This window comes from Camelus bactrianus, chromosome 33, assembly GCF_048773025.1.
Source record: "Camelus bactrianus isolate YW-2024 breed Bactrian camel chromosome 33, ASM4877302v1, whole genome shotgun sequence".
Classification (NCBI taxonomy): domain Eukaryota; kingdom Metazoa; phylum Chordata; class Mammalia; order Artiodactyla; family Camelidae; genus Camelus; species Camelus bactrianus.
Genome location: NC_133571.1, coordinates 7,143,139 through 7,165,573, shown reverse-complemented (window position 1 = coordinate 7,165,573; position 22,435 = coordinate 7,143,139). Strand labels below are relative to the sequence as shown.

Sequence of the window (22,435 nt, the reverse complement as noted above, 5' to 3'; positions counted from 1 at the left end):
TTAATTTCAAAAATATACAAACAGTTCATACAACTTAATATCAAAAAACCAAACAACTCAATCAAAAAATGGGCAGGAAACCTAAACAGACATTTCTCCAAAGAAGACATACAGATGGCCAACAGGCACATGAAAAGATGCTCAATATCACTAATTATTAGAGAAATGTGAATTAAAACTACAATGAGGTATCACCTCACACTGGTCAGAATGGCCACCATTAAAAAGTCCACAAACAGTAAATGCTGGAAAGGGTGTGGAGAAAAGGGAATCCTCCTGTTGGTGGGAACATAAAATTGGTGCAGCTACTATAGAAAACAGTACAAAGATTCCTTAAAAAACTAAAACTAGTTACCATATAATTCAGCATTATAGTCCTGGGCATATTACCTGGAGAAAACTCTAATTTGAAACTATACATGCACCCCAATGTTCACAGCAGTGCTATTTACAATAGCCAAGATATGGAAGCAAACTAAATGTCCATTGACAGATGTATGGATAAAGATGTGGTATATATGTGCACTGGAATATTATCCAGCCATAAAAAAGAATCAAATAATGTCATTTGCTGCAACACAGATGGACTTAGAGACTATCATATTAAGTGAAGTAAGTCACACAGAGAAAGACAAAGACCACATGATATCACTTCTATGTGGAATCTAAAAAAGATACAAATGAAATTTACAAAACAGAAATAGACTCACAGACATAGAAAACAAACTTACGGTTACCAAAGGGGGAAAGTAGGGGTAGGAGGGAGGAGGGATAAATTGGGAGTTTGGGATTAACATATATACATTACTACATATAAGACAGATAACCAACAAGGTTCTACTGTATAGCACAGGGAACTATATTCAATATCTTGTAATAACATAATGGAAAAGAAGCTGAAATATATATATATGTGTATAAAAACTGAATCACTTTGCAATATACCTGAAACTAACACAAAGTTGTAAATTAACTATACTTCAATTTAAAAAAAGTTTAAATAAATAAATAAATTAGAATTGTTAAAATAAGCAAACAAACCAAAATAAAGATGGACAAAGGAATAAAATTAAAAACATAAATAAGTAAATTAGGAAGCAAAAAAGTGTAGAATTGATTAATACAATGGAGAGCCGGTTCTAAATGATGAATGAATGAATGAAAAACTTTCTAGAAATGTGACCAAGACGTCGGGGAACTCTATAAACATATAACATTACAGATGGAATGTTTGATGAAATGAAAGGGATTTTTTGCATAAATCTTTATGCCAATAAATAACAAACCATTGCCAAAGCTGACTTAAGAAAAGGTTGTAAAGGTGAATAACCATGGAAAAAATAAAAACTCTGTTAAAGATTTATACCCTCTTTTCCATTCCTGACAAAGAATGCTATACCTATAGGTTTTATGAGTGTGTTCTAGCAAAACCCCAGCAACTTCCACATTACTGAGATTATTCTAGGGCACCTAAGAATGCGGAAAGCATTCAAACTGCTTTATGAGGCTAACATACTTAGGTTGACAAAACCCAACAAAGATGGCACCAACACTAACCAAATATATGTATAATCTTACTTACACTATATACAAAAGTCCTAATTATAAGAAAGGTAAGTTATATAGTACATTCAAGTTATAAGAATACATATTAACCAGCAGATTGTATTCTATGATAGTAAATTTCTCTAATATTGGACAACATTGTTAATTCAATTTATTGCAAGTACTGATTAAAGGCTCTTGCATTGGATGGGTATGAAAGATGAGAGAGACATGAAGAATCAAGAACTTCTAGATTTTTTGGTTTCAGCAACTGAGAAGATGGTAGCAACACTTACAGGAGTGGAGAAGACTCAGACAGTAACAGATTTAGAAGGACAAAATTTTATTAGACAATTTCGTTTCAGGTACTAATAGCTATCCAAGATGTGCTGTCCCAAGGCAGCTGGGTCAAAGAGAGAAGTCAGGATTGGAGATAAGTTTGGTAGTCATCAGCATGTATGGTATTTAAAAATATAGTACTGGATGGATGGAAAACTGTAGAAAAAAGAAGAGACTCCAGGATCCAAATTTCAGTAACCTAACAATAGAAAGACACTACCTGGATTTGTGAATACCATATTTTCATGAGGTATATGTTGTTATACTTAATCACTTTTAAAAACATGCTAAATTAGGACTTCGGTACAAAAACTATTTAATGAAAACCTCATAATATCACAAGGTGGTTTTCCTTCTAGCCTCTGAAAACTTCAGTTTCAGTAGCACTGACATTTTCATGATTTGTAAATTATTTGAATCTTTTTTTTTTTTTGGGGGGGGGCGGTCATTTTCAAACAGTGTTCTAAAAGATGCCAAAGAGGCTAAGGAGGGCAATGGGAACCTGATCCTAAGCCTTCGTTTGAACAAAGGTTTTTATTCCAAGTGGCAAGTTTGTTTCATTTAATATTTTATAAATATCATATAATAGTGGACAATGGTGAAAAGCAGAGAGGGTCTCAAAATCTGTATCACTGATACAAGGATGGAATCATTAAGTGTGGGTTGAAAGCAGTAACATTTCAGCCTTACTGACATTTAAACCTTAAACTGACTGACCACATGTTCAATTTAAAAGGAAGAGAACACGAGTCAAACACGGAAAAAATATTTTTGAAGATGTGCCTGAAAGATACTTAGGTATTTAATAATTTAAAGGATTCTTCCCATAATATATAAATCTATTTTCAAGTTTCTCACATTTAACTTTTATTTGCAGGAACATGTGTATGTAAGTACAGGACACTTGTATTAGGAAAAAATAGCCACTGGCATTTAAAAAGTTAAACACCAGAGAGAAAGACCCATTAAAATCAGAAATAAGCCCAAATGCCTACTATTAATCAACACTGTTCTATGATTTTAACCAATGCAATAAGACAAGAAAAAAAAAAGCTGAAATTAAAAAAAATTAACATTATTATTGGGTCACTGTAATATATCCTGAAAATCAAGAGACTCAACTCAAAAAGTACTGGAACTAAGTCCTATAATGTAACTAACAGTACATAAGAGAGTTCAGAAGGGTAACTAGATGGTTATTTAAAATTGAATAACTGTTCTTTATACCACCCACTACCAGGTATAAAATACAGGTTATATCAAGTATAAAACGTAATGAGGGGAAATCTCATTCATAAGAAATAATGATAGCGAACATCTCTCAAGGACTTACACTTCAATACACATCGTCAATTAATCTCTACAACCATGATATCATCATGACAATAGGTACTATCATCACAGTTTTACAAAGAAACTGAGGCTTAGGAAAATATAGGAAATTTGCCCAACACATGGCCAGTAGGTGTCAGAACAGGAACTCAAACTCAGTCTCTCTGACTCTACTGAAGGAGCTTCCTACCACTATAATGTCATTCTTGTCTCTCAAATTAACACAAACCGTGCAGGGAATTGGTGATGGGTGCAGAGTGCAACACACATGCATTTCTAATAAGCAAATAAATTGGTGCAACTTTTCCAGAGGGCAAAATTTGCATGATCACACCTAGGAATCTGTTTAAAATATATTCATCAATGTGTACAAAGATTTATATACATGGACATTTATCACATTGTTCATTACAACAATAAAAAACTGGGGATACACTAAATACTCAATAAAATGTACTTGATTAAATTGCAGTACTTGAATATGCTGAATGCCAATCAGCCAATAAAAATCATCTTTTAAAAGGATATTTAATGACACAGGAAAACACGATATATTGAATGAACAGCAAGAAACAAAATTACATATGCATACAATTTTTTAAAAGGATGTGTTTACACTGAGTAGGAGACTTAAAAAAATGAAAACAGTGATCCCAGTCTCTAGGAGAGAATTATAGATGATTTTTCACTACTACTTTTACTTTTTCTGTGTTTGAAAAATGTGATAAAATAAATGTTAAAATACTTAACTCAAAATTTAATTTTAACAGATAAAATGAAGTAGTCAAAATAATAGAAAGGCAGCTTAGAGAACATCTCTCCTATTGAAAACTAATTTTTCTATGCATGATATTGTTAATTTTAACATACTTTATGACCATAAGTTTTGTTATTTAAGGTACTTTTCTATCTCAGCAAAAATAGAAATAATACCTACTCTATCAAAATAGATAATTTATTGTACATTTTCAGCCTTTTAGATCTGTACTAATCATTCAAAATTACCGCAAAATTCCAGGAAGTACCTAAAACATAAGATCACCAAATCAGTAGGGCAATTCAAAGAAAACAATGACTTAAAGATAAAACAAAAACAAAAGATAAAACAAACAAACAAACAAAAAAGATAAAACAAAAAATGTCTAAGCCAACAGTTAGGAGGCAGCCTCAATTATATGGGAGACCTGCTCCCTATAAGCATACAAAATAATAAAAATAAATTATAATGTGAAAGCCAAGATTTAAAACAGACTAAGTCCCAGAGTAAGGATAAAATTAAGCCCACATAATTCTGAATAGGAAATGAGTACAGATGACTAAGAACAAAGAACAGAAACTAATTTTAGCTTCACCCTGAAAGACATGAAGTAATAGTTTTGAAAGTCCTTTGAAAAATCTAAAATATAAACCGACATACTTAAAAGCAGTAACAGAAAACTTGACTTTTTATAGAAATTTTTAATCTGGTAATCCTGAATACTCAAGACACAATTAAAAGCCAGTGAGTAAATAAGACAACAAAACAAAACAAACAAAATCGCTGTCTAATCAATTCAATGAATAATGCTATATCATTTTATAATGATATTAGGTGCCTTCTACGTGCCAGGCATTTTACACTCATCACCTTGAATCAATAGAAACAACTTTGCAAAGTATGGCGTTTGATGAATGAGGAATCAGAGAAATTGAGTATGGTCTAGTCACAGCCAGGAAAGGGCAGAGCTGAGATTCAAATCCAGGTCTAGCTGACTTCAGAGACCCTAACAGCTCTCTCTGAAAGTGCGGCCTTCTAGTTCTCCAACCTAGACAATCTGAGAATCCCACAGGCCTTTAATAGCTGCCTAAATACTTGTACTTTAGCCATAATATTAGCTGTTGTCATTCAGTTTCACATTCCACAGCAGTTATCTGCTGCAAATTAGAGGATGTGACAATGTCAACAGCTAACATCAAGGAGAAAAGACCAAAAATCACTGATATGAATCACTATGAATCATTGAGTCCTACTGCCATCACCACCTTAAAAAAAAAGTTAACAAGCATTGTTATTTAGTTTAGGATAAATCAGAAATCTTGATACCCTCTGTTCCATCACCTAGAAGAAAGGCAAAACAACAGTATAAACTTCACAGAACTGCTGAAAAATGAAGTTAGAGAAATAAGTGCTTAATACTATAACGGGCATAGAGTTGGTACCCAACAAATGCTAGCTACTATATTTCACAATAAGTAAAATTATAGGCTACGTATTAGTTGAAGGTAAAAAAATATAATGCATGTGTACAAATTTGTCCATTTAAAATAGTTAAGACTATAGTTTTAAGTTTAAGTTTAAAATAATTTTAAGACTTTTAGTCTTAATCACTTTTATAATATCCTTCCTTGCTAAATGGGGTAGATAAGGTTAATTATACTCTTAAAGGGCAAATGTATATGGCTGTTCAAGAAATCACATCATACATTCTAAATTAATTTTGAAATGTTTGGGTGCACTTATGTATACATATATTTGTGATTCTTTTCCATTATAGTTTGTTACAAGAAATTGAGTATAGGATTGCTTTGCTGTACACTTAAAACTAACATTGTAAAATCAACTACACTTCAATAAAAAATAAAATGAAATAAAATAAATAAATAAAAATAAATTTTAAAAATAAATAAAATGAAAAAGTACTTCACAAATACGTAAAAAAAAAGGTGTATCAACTGTACTATTTGCTCTGCATTGATTATCTAATTACTAAAATTAGATATTGCTGCTCCTCCAACAAACTGTCAAAATTTTTTGAAGAGTGCACTCAAACATAGAATGAAATCCACTCTCTCACTCTTTGCTAATGAGTGTATGTATCAATACAACTTTTCTGGAACGCTTTTGGGCCATCAAAAACCTTAAGGCTTTGATCATTACTTCTAGGAATCCATCCTAAGAACAGAGATGCAGGAAAAAAAAAAACTTTGCTAGGATGTGCAACTAAAGCATTATGATATTAAAATACTGGAGAAAAACAAATGCCTAACTGAAGTAGGAGACTGATTAAGAAAATCATATGTTCTTAGGAAGAAAATGTTTGAAATATTTTTAATGTCATGAGAAAAATCCCCAGTGTATACGTTAAACAGGGATTGCAAAGTGGGGTACACGAAGCTCTACAAACAGCAGAATTCCAATTATACAAGAAAAAGGTACACCTTTTTTCAGAACCAAACTCCCAAGAAAGATGATTCCATTATATTGTTTAAGTCCTACAATAACAGATATATTTATGAACAGGTATTAGGTTACAGAGACCTAAAGATTTGGTACTTAGCTGAAATTGGGACACTTGTTCTGGCATTGTTAACTGAGACCTTCAGCAAATTATTTAAAACACCTGTGGTTTGGTTTCCTTATCAGGAAAAAAAGTATTAAAATACTTCCTAGGAGAACAGTAAGTATTAGATGCATTAATACATGTAGAACACTTAGAACAGTTCTTAGTACGGCATCACCTACTACTATCAACCTTACATTACAATGCAGTAAACCAAGTGAGACTAAGCTGAGGCCTGAATAAAGGAGAGCGAGCCAGGCAAAAGGTGGGGGTGATGGGGGAAATGTTCCAGGCAGGCAGGAAGACTTAGGAATTTTCTTATTCCCGATCCACCTTTAGAGACGGAGTAATTCATCTTAAAGGCAGAACGCTTTGAAAGCTCAGACATCTGCTTCTGGGCTCTAATTTAAGCTAGTTCACTGGGCATCAGAATCACTGTCAGTGTTGTGATGGGAAACCTCGTGCACTACACTTTACGGGTGACTATTCCCTATTTCCATTTAAAGAAAGTAAAAAAATCTTCGGTCATTGTATAGAAAAAAATTAAAGAGAGAAGTCCATCATTGTGCTGAGTTCATCATCTCTGGGTTCTAAGTATTTTGAAAACTCTTTATACTTCTCTACGTTTTCAAAGTTTTCCACAATGAGAACATTACATTTCTACAGTCAGAGATAAGAGTTGTAAAAATCAGTAAAAAATCACTACTCATAAAAAAACTTTGAGGTCTCTTTCTGCCAAAAAAGCCTCCTTTTTGTGGACTACACTGCTATTTAGACATTTACCATGCCGGATTGAAACACTGTCTTTGGATTTGTTTTCTTATGGACCTAAGCAACCTGCTGAAAAGATGTGGCCCTTACCTGCAACCTATCTGGCCAGACAAGCTTTCTGTTTTGTCCTGTCCCTGAACTATTTTCTACAGAAATGGCTAATATACTTCTCTTATCTTCCGTACCCATAATTCTAATGATCAGGCCTCTCTTAATTTTCAAACGATGTGTGTCAACATACAAACACACACACAATGACACTTTTTAGAGAACAAACTAAAAATAGTATCACAGAGGGAAAAGCGCCCAGTGGTTAAGGGCATGGGTTTTAAAGTCAGACTCAGGGGATCAGACTCCCTTCTGCAACTTACTAGAGGTGTGAGTGTGACTTTGGGCAAGTTATTGAAACTTTCTGTGTCTCAGTTTCCTTACCTACAGAATGAAGATAATAAAAGCGATGCCTAAGTGCGATATTGGCACATCAGGGCACATACAATAGCTATAATTATGTCAGCCATAAAAATCAAAGCAAAGATAAGGTACTGCTATCTCCACATCACAGATCTGTAAGTTATCTTTATGCCATCAGATCTAAAAATTATACTGGGCTAGCCAGGGTGCAGCTTTCATAGGCCATCTCATTTAAATAGCTCAACAATCCTATAAAATCACTTTTCCAAGATATTGGAATATACAATATTGGAAATACATCTTGGGATGAAATAGATTAAAAAAAAAAAAAAAAACCACACAGTCTAACTTGTCATCATTTCCCTGAACTGTAAGTAACAGAACAGCAGCAGTGATCATGTTTTGGGTGAACCTTAAAGTTTTAGCTTTGTAAAGGCAAGAGGTTTCCTACGTTATTAGGTCTAGGAGGCATATTAGCACTTAAAGTACAAAATTTGGGGGAACATTCTCTATATTTGAGCCCCAGAATCTTGCTATTTTAGGTGTAAATTTGGAATCCTGATTTAACATGTTTTTGTTATTCACTGACCTTCTTAACATTTCTCTTTCCAATAAAAACTACCTTTGCCACTTTTATCAGCCATTACTCCTACCATCCATGGAACAGGGATGCTCCAGACACACTGGACCATCCACTCCCAGCTTCCCTGGACTCAAGGTATTCATTTGGAAATGACACCCACCTTTCAGGCCTGGCATGCCCCCTTCCCCAGCACCTGCACTTCCTTCTTCTTCATTTATGGCACTTAGGTTTTACATTCTCTCTGTTTATAACCTCTCATCTTTCAGAGCTCAGGGTCCTTACACAGCACTTACATTATAATTACTTATAATTATCTGCTGAGGGAGTAGAAGTTTACAAGTCTCACACGAGCAATAACTGCAGATTAGTTTACAATCCTACATACTAACATTAAAAGGATAAAAAAAAAACCCTCCTACTTAATATCTTATGTTTGTGTTTTTAAAATTGCCATCAAATAAGATTGAGAGTGGAATTATTTTGAATGTACAAAAACAATGGAAGGTACTAAAAGGGTAAAAAATGATATAAAAATGGTATTAAAAAGGTATAAAATGATACAGCAACACTTTTATATCTGTTATAATAATTAAAATTAATTACTATACAGACCGTTGTGGTCTGCCAGAATGAAGACAAGCTAACCCAGCTGTAGAATGAGAAAAATATTTAAAAAAACACTATTTCCATTGTACACTTGGGGCCCAAATTTGCAGAAGTAATCCATGAAAACATAGCTCCAGAGAAGCCAGTAATATAAAATAGGATACTCTTATTAGTCTAGTAATTAAAACAAAAATGTAGTAAAAGGAAGTGACTAATAAAAGCTTCCATCAGCAAACATTCCAAGTTTCTGTTTCTTATCCTTTAATATTTTCCATTATAATAAACTAGTTTCATTAGACTTTCATTATGAAAAGCAGGTTAAAAATAGAAACAAAAAACAATGGCATCCTTTTTTGTTGATTTATTTAAAAGTTCATTTTACTTTATAGTGTAAGTACTCATGTAATGACCAGATACTATAGATAGGACGGTAACTTACTTTTAAAGAAGTAAAATTCATCCTTAAACTAAGTAAAAATACTCAAACATTTTGTATTATAGATATAGTCAATTACTAGACCATTCTGATTTTCTAGGGAACCTTCAAATAGACAGGTGAAGGTAACTTAAAATCAGAATGCCAAGTTGGAAGAAAAGAGGTGAATAGAGAGGCAAGTCTGAAACAGGCGTCCTCCTGGGGTTATCACAGTAAGACATTTTTACAAATATTTGGTGAAGGTATCCTTATACTCAAACATCAGATAACACCAAAATTAAGAAGCTGCTACTAAAATTAATTGTATATGTGTAAGTGATTAAATAAACGGAAGCCATACCCTCATACCCTAAACATATGAAGACTTTTAAAAAATATAACACACTCTATTGTGGCTTCTTGTGGTTCATGGAAAGTCCAAAAACTGTGTATGAGACATATCCACTGTTTTCCACTTACAATATGCCTTCAAAAAACTAAATGAGGAAATTAGTGAAGAACTGCTGAACTTTCCCAAGTTTCTAAATATACTGAGCCTCAAGTATCACGGCAACTATTCCAAGATAGTAAAAAAACAAACAAACAAAAAAAAAAACAAAAAAACCAAAAAGAAAAAAAAACCCTGAATCAGTAAGCACCTCACGGGCCTGGGGATATTCCAACACAATCTTGCAACCAATAGGAAAACTTTCCCTAAATCTGGGTGAGTATTTCATCTTTTTATCACAAAACACAGAGCACAAACCGGGGTTGTTAACGGTTACCCGAATGGCAAGAAACCCAGCTGGGTAATCCGTACTTGGACGTTTAGGCCGTTTTGTTTTTGTTTTTGTTTTTTTAAGGACTTGAAGGGGTGAAGGACAGTTGAGGGAAGAAAAGCGGGATTCATTTCTCCAAGTTATATTTGTAACACCTCTTTGTAGAGAGATAAAACATGGAAGCCAGCCCAGCTAAAATGAACGCGGGGGTGAAAATGCGGATTCGGCTGGAGTCCGCGGGGTGCGGGGTGCAGGGTGCAGGAGGGCCGGGGAGGGCAGAGGGGTCTGCGCCACGGCCGGCCCAGGGGCGGCGGCTCGGCTCGGCCGGAGGGGTGGGTAAGAAGAGCTGATGGCTGGGGCTGGACCCGAGATGTCGGATGCTGCCTCACCCCACAAGCGCGCCAGGTCTGAGCCGCAGGAGCGGGGCTGCGGGTCCGTTTCCATCTGGGGCGCCGGCCCGCCTCCATGTTTCGGCGGCCGTGCCCCGGGGCGGCCGGAGCCCTAGGCCGCGGGGCCTGGGAGACCGGCCTCATCGCGCCCGAGATCCCGGTGGGGCCGGCCCTGCCCCCGGGGAGGATGCGCTGGGCTTTCCGCTCGGCCCCACCCGAGGCCCGGGAGCTGTGGGGGGGAGGGGTCTCAGCGACTCGACCTCAGGGGTCCCTCCCGTCTGGGCCTGGAGACCGCCCGGCGCGGCCGCCCCGGCCCCAGCCCCGGCCCCTCACCCCGGCGCTCGGGCGCGGCCTCCCGGCCCGCGGCCCTCCCCTCGCCCGGCTCCCTCAGGGCCACTGTCGCCGCTGCCCGCCCCTCCACCCCCTTCCCGAGGGACAAACCTGGGGGCCGCTCCCCGGCATGGCCGACCCGGCGAGGAAGCGGCGAGCCCGCGGCGGGGCCAGCAGCGACAGCGGCCACCTCGGCCCTCCCCGCGCGGCTCCGCGCCCGCCCGCCCTCGCGCCCTCCCGGCCGGCCGCGGCCCCGGAGCCCCCTCCCCCGGCTGGCACCACTCGCGCCCCCCCACCTCCACGCGCGCGCGCACCGATCTGTTGCTCAACCTACTTGCAGCCTCTTCTCCGCAGCCATCACCACATGCCCCGGCAGCCGGGCCGCCCCGGGACCCTCCGGCCGGCGGCCGCCTCTCCCTCAGCGCCGGGCCGCCGCGGCCGCCGCTAGGGCGCGGGCCGAGCGGGAGGCTCCCCCATGCCGCCCGCCCAGCCGCCGGCCACACGCCGGGGCCCCGGCTCGGCCCGCCGCCCGCGCCGCTGCTCCGCGGGGAGAGCGAGCCCGGCTCTCCCGCCGCCGCCTCGCCCCTCGCCCGCCCGCCCGCAGCCGCAGCCGCAGCCGCAGCCGCTGCGCCGCTTCCTCCTCCCCTTCCCTCTTCCCCTTCTCCTCCTTCGCCTCGTCTGGAGTCGAGGCTGGCAAACCAGCACCTGCTGCTGGAGATCACCGAGAACTGAAACAGGAAACCCCGAGCCCAGGGGAAAACCCGGGAGGCGTGGAGAGGGGTGAGGGGAGCCGCTGGAACCTGCCGGGCTCGACGCGGCCGCTGGGGCCGCCTCCCCTCGCGCCCGGCCCGGGGGTCCCGACCTCCCCGCCCCGCTCGCCCAGCCCGGCCCGGGCGAGCGCCTCTCCGCTCGGCTGGCTGCGCCTTCTCCAGCCGGCGCTAACACGGATCATTCCTCGGGCGGCCGAGGGAATCAGCGGCTGCCTTCCTTTCCCGTGGTTGTTTATTACCAATATTCCGTAATGAGGAAAAAAACCACACCCGGTATTAGCAAGACCAATAAGGGAATTTACACAGATGAAGCTGTTGGGATTTCATTCGGGGGAAGACTTCTTTCAGCCAGGAAACTGGCCTTGTTGGAAGTGGCAACGTGTCAAAATCGAGGCTAAAATGAATCCGGATCTCTTTCGAGAGGTTGGGAGGGGACACACCGCTCCACCGAGGTGGGCTCCTGAGTCGCAAGAGTGAAAAGCGCTGGGAGCAGAGGGCCCTTCTACGTCTGTGAATTGCCCAACGACACCCAGCACAATCTAGGTCAGCGTTTCAGAAATACTCAAATAATCTCACTCACCTGCCGGTAGAATGGTCAGCAGGCGCCTCACTCCTAGCCTTGGGCAGGAAGCGTCAGCTTTCAGAGTGAGAGGAAAAGGAATTTTCCTGGAATGGGCTCCGACCATGTGCCACAGACCTGGTAGCTGCTTTAAGTGCATTATCTCATTTAAGTGTCACCACAGCCAGGTGATCTAGGTGTTATAATCCCCTTTATCCCACAAGAAATTGAGATTAGAAAAATTTCCCGAAATCACAGTTTGCGTAGAAGGATCCAGGTCTGTCTGCATTCAAAGCACATATTTATTTCACTGGACTAGAGTTTGTGTCTTTGATCACACTTTTCACCTTTAATAAAATTGTTTCTTCCCTTTCTGAACTGTTTTCAGTGGGGGCATCCTTGGTTTGAGCCTGGATCTGTTGAATCTGATCAGGCTGCTTAATGGTTGTGGTATCTATCCATGATGCTTACTGGGGCTCAAACTTTATAGTTCCTCTATTAAAACAAAACAAAACAAAAACTGCTTTTATGGCTCAGTTGAGCAGCACAGATGTCCCCACCTCTTTGGCCAGCATCTGTTGCTCTTTAGCTATGGATGATGGGATCCCAGCTGAGAGCATCCTGCTGGCTGGTCCCCTTGGCGCGTTGACACTGCAAGACGAAAAGAGAGCATCTCACTGAGCCTGCTTTCCACTTCAGCAGGCCAGTCTTGGGATCTCGTAAATGAAATAGTAGACTTGTAGGCTTCTTTTGGGGGCATCTGAGAGCATTCTGGTCCACATTTCTAGTACCACCTTTAAAGCCCTTCAGAAGCTTGGCAACCTGCTCTCTGCAGCCAGGTCAGTTTAAATTGGCAGGAAGGGAGGGATGCTCAGGAAAGCATTCCATGTTCACTGAGCCAAACCCTCAGAAGTCTCTTGTGCAGTATTAGGGAGTGGCAGGGACTTAGAAAGAGGCTGGCTGGCTGACAGCAGTAAGTGATGGCATCTGTGGCATGATTTTAGTGATGCCAGGAAGTTCCCCTACTCTACAATATGCTGCCCACACAGTCTACCTTATTTCCCTCAATTGACTCAACTGAATTCCATTAGATATTGATTAAGTGTGGTTATGGACCAAGGCATATATTAGACACTTTGGAGGTAAGAGACATGAATAATTATTTTAATTGCTAACATTTAGTGAATGCTTACCATGTTCCAGGCACTATTCTAAGCACTTTGCATATGTTCTCTCACTTCCCGCCCACAAAACTCCTCTGAGGGAATAGCTATCACTATTTCCATTTCACAGATGAGAAAACTGAGACCAAGTTTAAGGTCAGTAAATAACAGTGCAAGGATTAAAATATAGGCAGTCTAATTCTAGAATCAGGACTCACTGTGTGAATGATCCAGTTACTGCCCTTAATTACCTTACTCTGTAGTTGGGAGATAAAAGAAACATGAATGTTAAAAGAAAACTAAGACGACGAGAGAATTTATGTGTTAAATACGCGTCATGGGTAGCAAATGCAATGAAGGTTCAGAGGACAGAGAAATCACTTTAGGCTGGAGTGGTTGGGAGGACTCAGACTCCCATAGAAAATGATTCTGGGTTTCAAAAAGGGGCAACTTAAGCTGGGTAATGAAGATGAATAATATTTTGAAAAGCAGAGAGGATAAGAAAGTGCATTAGAGTGGAACAGCATAAACAAGGATAGAAAGCCAGGAAAATTTGGAAAATAGGGATTAAAAAAAGCTGGAGGGGGAAAGGGGGAGCAAATTACACACAGATTTGCAAAAAAGAGAGGGAGAGACAGAGAGAGAGACAGAGTTTGAGCTCAATGTAGCCTATATACAGTGGGGAATCTGAGAGGAATTTTGAGCAGAAGGTGACATGGAGAATATCCCTAATTTGGTGAAACCAATATTGTGATGATTATTTGGAAAGGGGAAGGGTTGAAGCAGGGAAACAAGTTTGAAGGCCAAGGTGGGAGAACTGACATGGAATAATGAAGAAATAGTGAGGGAGGACCAGTGAGGGAGACAGTGTGACTTAAAAATCACTGATGCTTTGTAAAATAATTGGATCTACTTGCTAGAGATGAACTTAAGAAAAGGGAGAAGTCCAAGATGATGTGGGGGTGTGAAAGTGAAACCTGCAGCATCACCGACTAGAAAAAAAAATGTGACGTCTAGGGGTGGAGGAACTACTCTTTTGAGCAAATGTTTAGAATAGTTTGGTTTTAGGCATGCATTTGTGGTAATAGTGGGGATACACATGTGGAAATGTTTTATAGTATTATCTAGAAAAGGCAAAGAGTTGGGTAAATGAGACTTTTATCTGCTATTGCGAGAGGAAATATGGACATTTTCAATGGTCACTATTATAACAATAACCAAGCATGGCTGTTCATTTTCAGTAAACCAGAGCTGAAAGAAAATTCCTACCAAAAGTAAAATCCTTCTGTGGCTCTGCGATAAATGAGCATTAGGGAATTCCTCTTTTCTTTACTCCAAGTTATTTTTACTTAAAAGGAAAAGAGAATACATAGGGAATAAACTTCATAGGTTCAGAGAATGTTAGACTGATAAGAGAAAACTTAAGAGATCATTGAATCTGACCCCACTTTGCTGTTTGCAAATGGTGAAATTGAGGATCAAATTTTGCTTTATTTTTTAATTCTTATTTTTGATTGAAGTATAGTTGATTTACAAGGTTTCAGGTGTACAGCAAAGCAATTCAGTTTTATGTGTATACACACACACACACACAGATATGTATTAATCTTCAGATTCTTCCCCATGATAGGTTATTACAAGACATTGACTATAGTTTGCCATGTTATATAGTAGGTCCTTGTGGTTGAGGATCAAATTTTGAGTGTCTGAGATTAAAACTTCAAAACAGGCATTAGGCAGATATAGCACACTTGCTATTACCAATTCTGGACAGCCAATTCATATTTTGGTGGTAAAATCAATCAGAATTTTGGTGGACCTCGAATTGTGACTTTGAAATGCACATAATTAAAGAATTTGAGTGATGATGGCAAAGCCTTGGGACAGCCGTCCCCTCACTAGTTAAAAGCAAATGCTTTGGAAAGAACAGGTTGGGGGCAGGGGGTGGGAGGGAGGAGAATGGGTGGCCGCTTTTCTTTCTAAAATAAGCACCCAGGTAGACAGTTCACACACCTGGATTCACACTGAAACCTGAAAAGACAGCTTTCGATGCCCATCCCCTCTTACTTGGCCACCTCAGCTTGGACCTTCCAGTCTCCCAGTCACCTTATCTAAGACCTCTAGGGGCTTCAGAAGAGATGGCCCATAGGTCACCCTCAGTTTCAAAGCTGGCACACACCCTGGCAACAGCTTCTAGTTCTGCCTAGTTCTGCCTAGAGCTTTACTAGTGGTGTCCTTAGGAGTTTTCTCATTGAAAATGTGTGGACCCACTGGCCACACTTGAGGATGCAAGAGAATTACCTCCCCTGTTCTCATCTCTCCTACCTTTACCATTTCTGCCAAAGCGCTTACCTTGGTTGAAACAGTGTCAGTCGTCCCTTTGATGAACCTTCATCTCCAGGTCTTCGGCCGGCACTTGATTTTTTCCCCTGTTGAAGAGCTTCTCACACATGGATCCGGGTGACTAGTGTGATTTTTCATTCACAGTTTCTTTTGTGTCTTTCAGAGAAGTTCTGGTCAATTCCAACAACCCATGAAATATAAAGCTTCCTTAATATTATTACCCTAAATGACCATTTCCTACACATGGTTTACGCAAGACGGCCACGGAGGGACAAAACTCGTTCTTACCTATGTACTGCAGTGATGGGTGAGAGTTGCTTTTTAACCCTGACGTCTTAGGGAAAAGAAACTAGAAGGCACGAGATCTGTGCTGCTGGCCAATCCCAGGGTTTCTTTCTTCTGATGAGTGACCACAGGATCTTGCACCAGCAGCATGACTCTTGTTTTCAGCATTGTGGGAAGCCAGACAGCAAGGTTTCCAATATGCTTGTATCACACAGTCACATGCTGCTGCTTCTACCTGAATCAGACAGTCTAGCTGCCCAAATGTCACCATATTTGGCCAACATAGGAATTTTGAAATATTACACTTAATATAAAATAAGAAAAGCTCCTAAGGTGGCATTTTGCCTTTTTGACAAGGTCCACATCTGTCATTGCAGTTCATCCTGGCCAGAAGTTTGAAAGCTTTTGTTTTAACGTGAAATTTCAAGTGCACCAAAAACATCCTCGTCACCTCTGCAAACATCTGTCGTTTTAAAAGAAAGTTAGTATGTATGACTACAAATGCACAAAATTGACCTCGTTGGACAGAATTATGGAATTTTTCAGACTAGAGTATGTCTTATGTTAAAAGGCTACGTCACAGGACTATTAATGGCAGCATTATTTGCAAAGTCAAAAAATTAGAATCAACTTAAATGCCCATTAATAGGAAACTATTTAAATAAATTGTAGTATTGCCGTATATTGGCATGCCACTCACTCCACAGAGTGAAGTGGCTCCTTGTATATGAAATAAACTTCAAGACTCACTGTTTTTTGAAAAACTAAGGTAAAACCCAATGTATATAGTATGCTACCATTTGTGTGAAAGATGAAGAATGTCTCTGTGTTTGGTATTATAATGCATATAACATCTCTGGGAGGACACACAAGAAATCAGTATCAGTGTTGTCTCAGACAGGGAAACTGGATGATTTGGAAGCAAGGGTAGAAGACAGATTCATTTTTTACTCTACATGTAATAATGGCTTTCAAATTTTAAATTGGGTACTTGAATTAGCTATTCAAAAAAAAATTTTTTTAAGTCTGCATTTTTTGGTGATGTGTTCTATTGCCCACACCTTTCTATTTGATTCTATAAATAGGCAGATATTATTATTTTTAAATTGTTGAAAAGGAACAGAAAGGGATGAGGAAGTTGAGGGAGTCCTGTGAGTTACACGTGTGGAGTCTGGGGCTTCCCAGTCAAGGGGAAGATTCCTGTGACCATGTGGAAGGGGAGATCCCGTAATTGCTAAAGAATTCCCAGCCAGCATTAGTGGGATGGGTCACTTTTTTTTTTTCATAAACAATGTCATGGTCAAAAGCACCAAAACTCAGATTCTATGAAGATTTTTTGATGGGAACTGCTTTAACGAAGGGAAACATCCAGGGGAATTCTCAGCAGCAGATGCAGAAGTTCATGTAAGTCGCAGACATCACAAGTCGGCCGTAGGCCTGGGGCTTGTGCAGCATGCTGTTTTGTTTTCCCCATAATACTCATCACCTACAATTATATTTGCTTATTTATTTTATTGTGTATCCACCCATCAGAATGTAAGCTCCACAAAGGCGGGAGCTCTGTCTGTCTTGTTCCCTGCGCTGTCCTCAGTTCTCCTGTGGCTGCCGTGTAGAAGGCACTTGGGTTGGTTCCAGACCACCGGAACTGGGGACCATAACACTCAAAGACTCTCCAGCCTGTGACTAATGATTTAGTTGTTGATCTGTTAGAAGACAGTAAAGACATGGCCAAGGGAACCAGGTTTTAAGACTCTGAAACTGTGGACAAAGCAGAATTTCAAATCTCAACGTAACTGGGGAATTAGAAAGATACTGAAGTGTGGAGGGACAAGGCAAGGAAACAACTGCTGGAACAGCAGAGCAAGGCAGGGCTTGGTTTAAAAAAAAAAAAAAAGAAGGAAAAAATAAAAACCAGCCAACCAGCAAACAAATGAAAGCAAAGCAGTTCCCACAAACAAACAGCAAACAGCACAACAATGAAAGAGAAGAGATAGCCCATAATTAGGGCTGCAGTTTACAGGAAGAGCAGCGTTATAAACAGAACAGGTCTGACATTGTTTCAAATTAGGTAAGTGTTTTGACCCAAATGAGCAGCCGTGAGACATAGGCATAGATAAATGGCTGCACTGTATCCAAAACCGTTAAAAACCATCAGATGGCTCCTGTCTAGGTATCTCTTTATCTGCTGAGTCACATTACTGCTGGAGAGTTGGGTGGCTGGAGTGGGAACATCACCTTGATTTAGGGTCTACACTGGCTAGTCTAGGACAGGGGACTGGTAAGTGAAATTAGACGCCAAGCTCTGAGAGATACAGGGAAAACGGCCAGCCTAGGTGGTTCCAGGTACTCACTTCCAACCTTAGAGTAGAAATCAATGGGAAATTTACTCTGCCGGTTACTTTTCTTTGAATGTGGACATTCCAGGGGATAGTCAGCCAAAGAGCATCCAGGAGTCAGAAGTCAGAAGTCCAGCTAGGCAGCCATGGGTCCCATAAGCAAGTGCCACAGGCCCAGGCAAGAGATGATCGAGGCTAAACAGGTAAATAGACTTGAGCTATCCAATGGTGGTTTTTAACGGTTTTGGATACAGTGCAGCCATTTATCTATTCCTATGTCCATGGCCCTTCATTTTGGTCAAAACACTTACTTAATTTGAAACAATGTCAGTATTCCCCTGAAATGTTTCTCTGCCTCTTCAGTTATCATGTGACTTCCTCTAGTTCTTTTTAGTTTTATACACAGAACCCTGGTTTTTTGAGAAGGGCTAGGGCTTTTGGGTCATTTTTACAAGTATCTATTTTAAAAAGTGAGCGTTATCTGTCTTTGGCAGTCCCTACTTTTTAGTGGCGATCTTGCTAGAGAAATTCAGGAAATGGTCACTTTATTTTGGGTAACTACAAGAGGCAGCTCAGTGTTCAGTAAGCTTTGGCAAGGACAGCTTGTTTACTAGAAGACACTATCCCAATGAAATATATTATCACTGCTTTCTGTGTTGGCTAAAATACGTGTTTGTGAGAACATTTTTGAGTGTTGGTAGGTTTGGGTCTAGACAATTACTTATATTGTCTTGGTAGTCAGTTTTTTTTTTTTTTAACATTTTTTTTTAATTGAGTTATAGTCAGTTTACAATGTTGTGTCAATGGTAGTCAATTCTTTATGTACAAATACTGCACTGGCATTCCCCAAGGCTCTTTTATGTATGTAGATGACCAAGAGTGAAATGAAGACTGAAATACTTCAGCTGTAGAATCTTGAGTGGAGATAAATTTCACTGGCTTTAACATCTAGTACCTTGTAGTATTCTAGTATGTTATTTAAAATTATGACAAGAATAGATACTTATGGTAGAAAGTTTTAAAGACACATAAAAACAAGGTTTCAAAAATATAAATCATCTCTCATCCCATTACCCAGAGATAGCTGACCACCCTTGGCAATTTTTTTTCCCTTTTTCTTCCATTATATCTGTACATTCCACTCTCTTTCCTAACTTGGTTTTTGAGTTCCAGCACTGAAGATGAAATCAGAAAAGACATGGTCCATAACTTAAAATATATATATATGTATATATGTTTCTCAGAAAGGGAAGAGGAAAAAAAATCGAAAAAAAAATCTAGAGAAAATACTACCTTAAGCATAATCAAGTGCCAAGCGTGCATGAGTCAGGGGCTCATTTGGTTAGCTGTGATCACCAGGATGCAGGTCTCAGAATACTTCTCTGTCCACCTTAGGGGTTCACTCATTCCACAGATGTTTACTGGGCACTGTGTGCTGGACCCTGTTGGGAGGTACCTCACTTCCTGAGGCTGAAGGCAGTCACTGCTTCCTTCAGTCTGTCCTGTTCACTGCCAACCTCTTAGCTTCTACCACCACCTCACTCTCCACCAGCCACACTCGCCTCCTTGCTGTTTCCCATCTCCAGAACGCTTGTCTCCAAATATCTACAAGGCTCGCTCACTAATGTCCTTCAGATTTCTGCTCAAAAGTCATCTTATTAGAGAAGCCATCCCTTAACACCCTGCCTAGAATATCACACATATCCTCCCTTCATATACCACTGGTTACCATCCATCCTCTAACCTTGCCTACTTCTTAGCACTTATAATATGTATATTACTTATATACGTATGTATTTATGTATCTTCAGATAGGATGCATATCTCTGTGGAAATTTATTTATCTGAAGATAAGAATGGAGGAAAGGTTTTTGTTTTTTTTTGAATAAGATAAAAGGGGAACAGACATGTCACCACTATGGAGATATATCACAGGAAATCTAGACAGACAGTAGCTATGAAGGTGAGGCTTCAGAAGTCCCCAAATGGGCACAATGATGAGACAATGTAATGAGGAAATTCTCAGATACGGAGGTATCTGCTAGAGATCACAATCAGCCAGAAGCACACTATCTAATCAGGTTGTGATTTACATCCTGGACTGTTTTCCTTTAGCTTCTGAGATACAATGTCTCTCCTGCTCCCCGCTTACCTCCCCTGACCAGTTTTTTCAGAGTATTTCTTCTGCTGTTGACTCCTACAAAGAATTCCTCTCTGACCCACGCCCTGCGTTTTCACACACATTCCTCTGGCACTGACTCCTTGACCTATATTCTGATGTTTGTTCAATCTCTGCCGCCTCTAATAACTGACACTGAGTAGGTGCACAATAAAAGCACTTTTCATTTATTCAAAATAAATGAATGGCCTTTGTTTGGCTCCTACTGTGTGTTAGCTATTGTTCTAGGAGCTGGGAAGTTCTCCTGCATTAATAAAGCTTATATTACATACCTAGTATACAATTAAACAAATACATGAAATCCATAAATCAACAAATGAATACAATAATGTCATGTACTAGCAAGTGCTCTGAAGAAATAAATTAGAGTGGATTCCTGGAAGGTCTGGGGTGGTGATCGGGGAAGACCTGTTTTAAATGGCATTTGAACTGAAATGATGCAAAAGGAACCAGCCGTGCAGAGGACATTCAGGTAGAGGAAGCAGAGAGTGAAGGAGCCTCGAGGCGGTGTTAGCTCAGGGGGTTCAAGGAAAAGAATGACCGGCAGTGTAGTGGAGCTTGGCGAGGTGGGAGGAGCTTGGTGGGAGTAGAGGCCAGAGCCTCTAAATGCTTCCTGTGTCCTCCTGTTTGCCCGGATCTCATATCTTACCATTATCTTACCCCTGGCCAGCCTCTCTTACTTGCCTTACTTGCCTGGATCTTGTAGGTTTTGAGTTTGTGACCCTTCTTGCTCTTGGGAAACTGCACTGGCAGTTTAAAAGCAAACTTCCATGCTTTTGTTGACCTCTGGGCCTCCACATAGTTTCCTCTTTCTGCCTGCAACACCGTCCCCCTTATGAACAAAGATTCAGCGCAGCAGCTCATCTCATTCTAGAAAGGCTTCTTTGATTTCGTCTTTCCAGGTTAGATGTCCCAGAGTCCCGTGTGATAACCAAAGCACGGAAAAGTTGAGTAGCTTTCCCCGAATAATGTGACAGAGTCAGGATTTGAACCCAGGCGGTCTAGCCCACACTCAACCACTGTGCTCTGGTCCCTGCCTCATAAGGCTGATGGGAGAATTACATGGGCTGACACATGGAAAATGCTTAACACAGCCCTGACCTTTGGAAAATACTCAGTAAATGTTAGCTCTAATTACAGACACAATCTCTGCCCTTGAGAAGCTTATGGTCCAATGCGGGAGATAAAAGTCTAGTAAATATGTTAATAAGTTGGAGAAACAATTTGAAAACCTAGAAGGATCTTTACAGTTTTAACTGCTTCTCTCATTTGCATCCCTTTCTATAGTACTTGCCACTTAATAACAGTGATGGTGACACTCTTAGGGAAAAAAGGTATTAAAAGGAGGAGCAGGTTTTATGGAAAAAATTATTGATAAAATTCAGTCTTAGGCATGTTGACTTTGTCTTCTGGAAGGGCTTCTGGAGCATCCAATTAGAGATGACAAATAGGCTGAACAAATGGCTGCATAATTTGGACCAAGGACCAAGATATGTGGGGCTTGTCACTAAAGTATCACCCTTGATTCCCCCCCCCATTACTTTCACTCCCACATCCAGTCTAGCCACCAGAACTTGTTGGTTCTACTTTCAAAATATATCTGTTAATCTGCCCTCTTTTCTCCTCTGCCACCACCCTGATGCAAACCACCACCATCTCTCTGCACCTCGCTTTCTTCATCTCTAAAATGCAAGTACTAACAGTGTTCACCTTACGGGATTGTATTGAGCCTTAAATAAGATAATTTATGTAAAGCACTTGGGATACTGCCTAGCATGTAGACGAAGGAAAGGCCAAAAAGTGGAGAGAGGGTAAGATAATGTGGGGCTAAGGAATTCACAGAGCAAAAATTTCTGGAAGAACGGTAGTTATCAGAGGTTAGAAGATTGGGAACGTTCAACTTGTTCTGTCCCGTTCTGTGAGGACATACGAGTGGTGACATGGACAGTTGAGCAAGATTGTTCCACACAATGCGTTAAT

The 22,435-nt window shown here is 40.3% G+C and overlaps 1 protein-coding gene across 3 annotated transcripts in view; it reads right to left on the bottom strand.

Annotated features, from left to right (window-relative positions):
• The window catches only part of ZC3H12C (zinc finger CCCH-type containing 12C), a 71,845-nt gene extending 55,904 nt beyond the window's left edge, over positions 1-15,941 (bottom strand). Inside the window, exon 1 of one of the 3 annotated variants that reach the window (XM_074357170.1) lies at positions 15,665-15,941. Coding sequence is in view for 2 of the 3 variants with exons in the window: in XM_074357168.1 (XP_074213269.1) it covers positions 11,155-11,178 (24 nt within the window). In the remaining variant the exon portion in view is untranslated. Of the gene's footprint in view, positions 1-10,931; positions 11,067-11,154; positions 11,821-15,664 lie in introns of those variants that run through there. The other 2 variants (XM_074357168.1, XM_074357169.1) reach the window with 2 other exon arrangements.
• Positions 15,942-22,435: the final 6,494 nt, after the last annotated feature.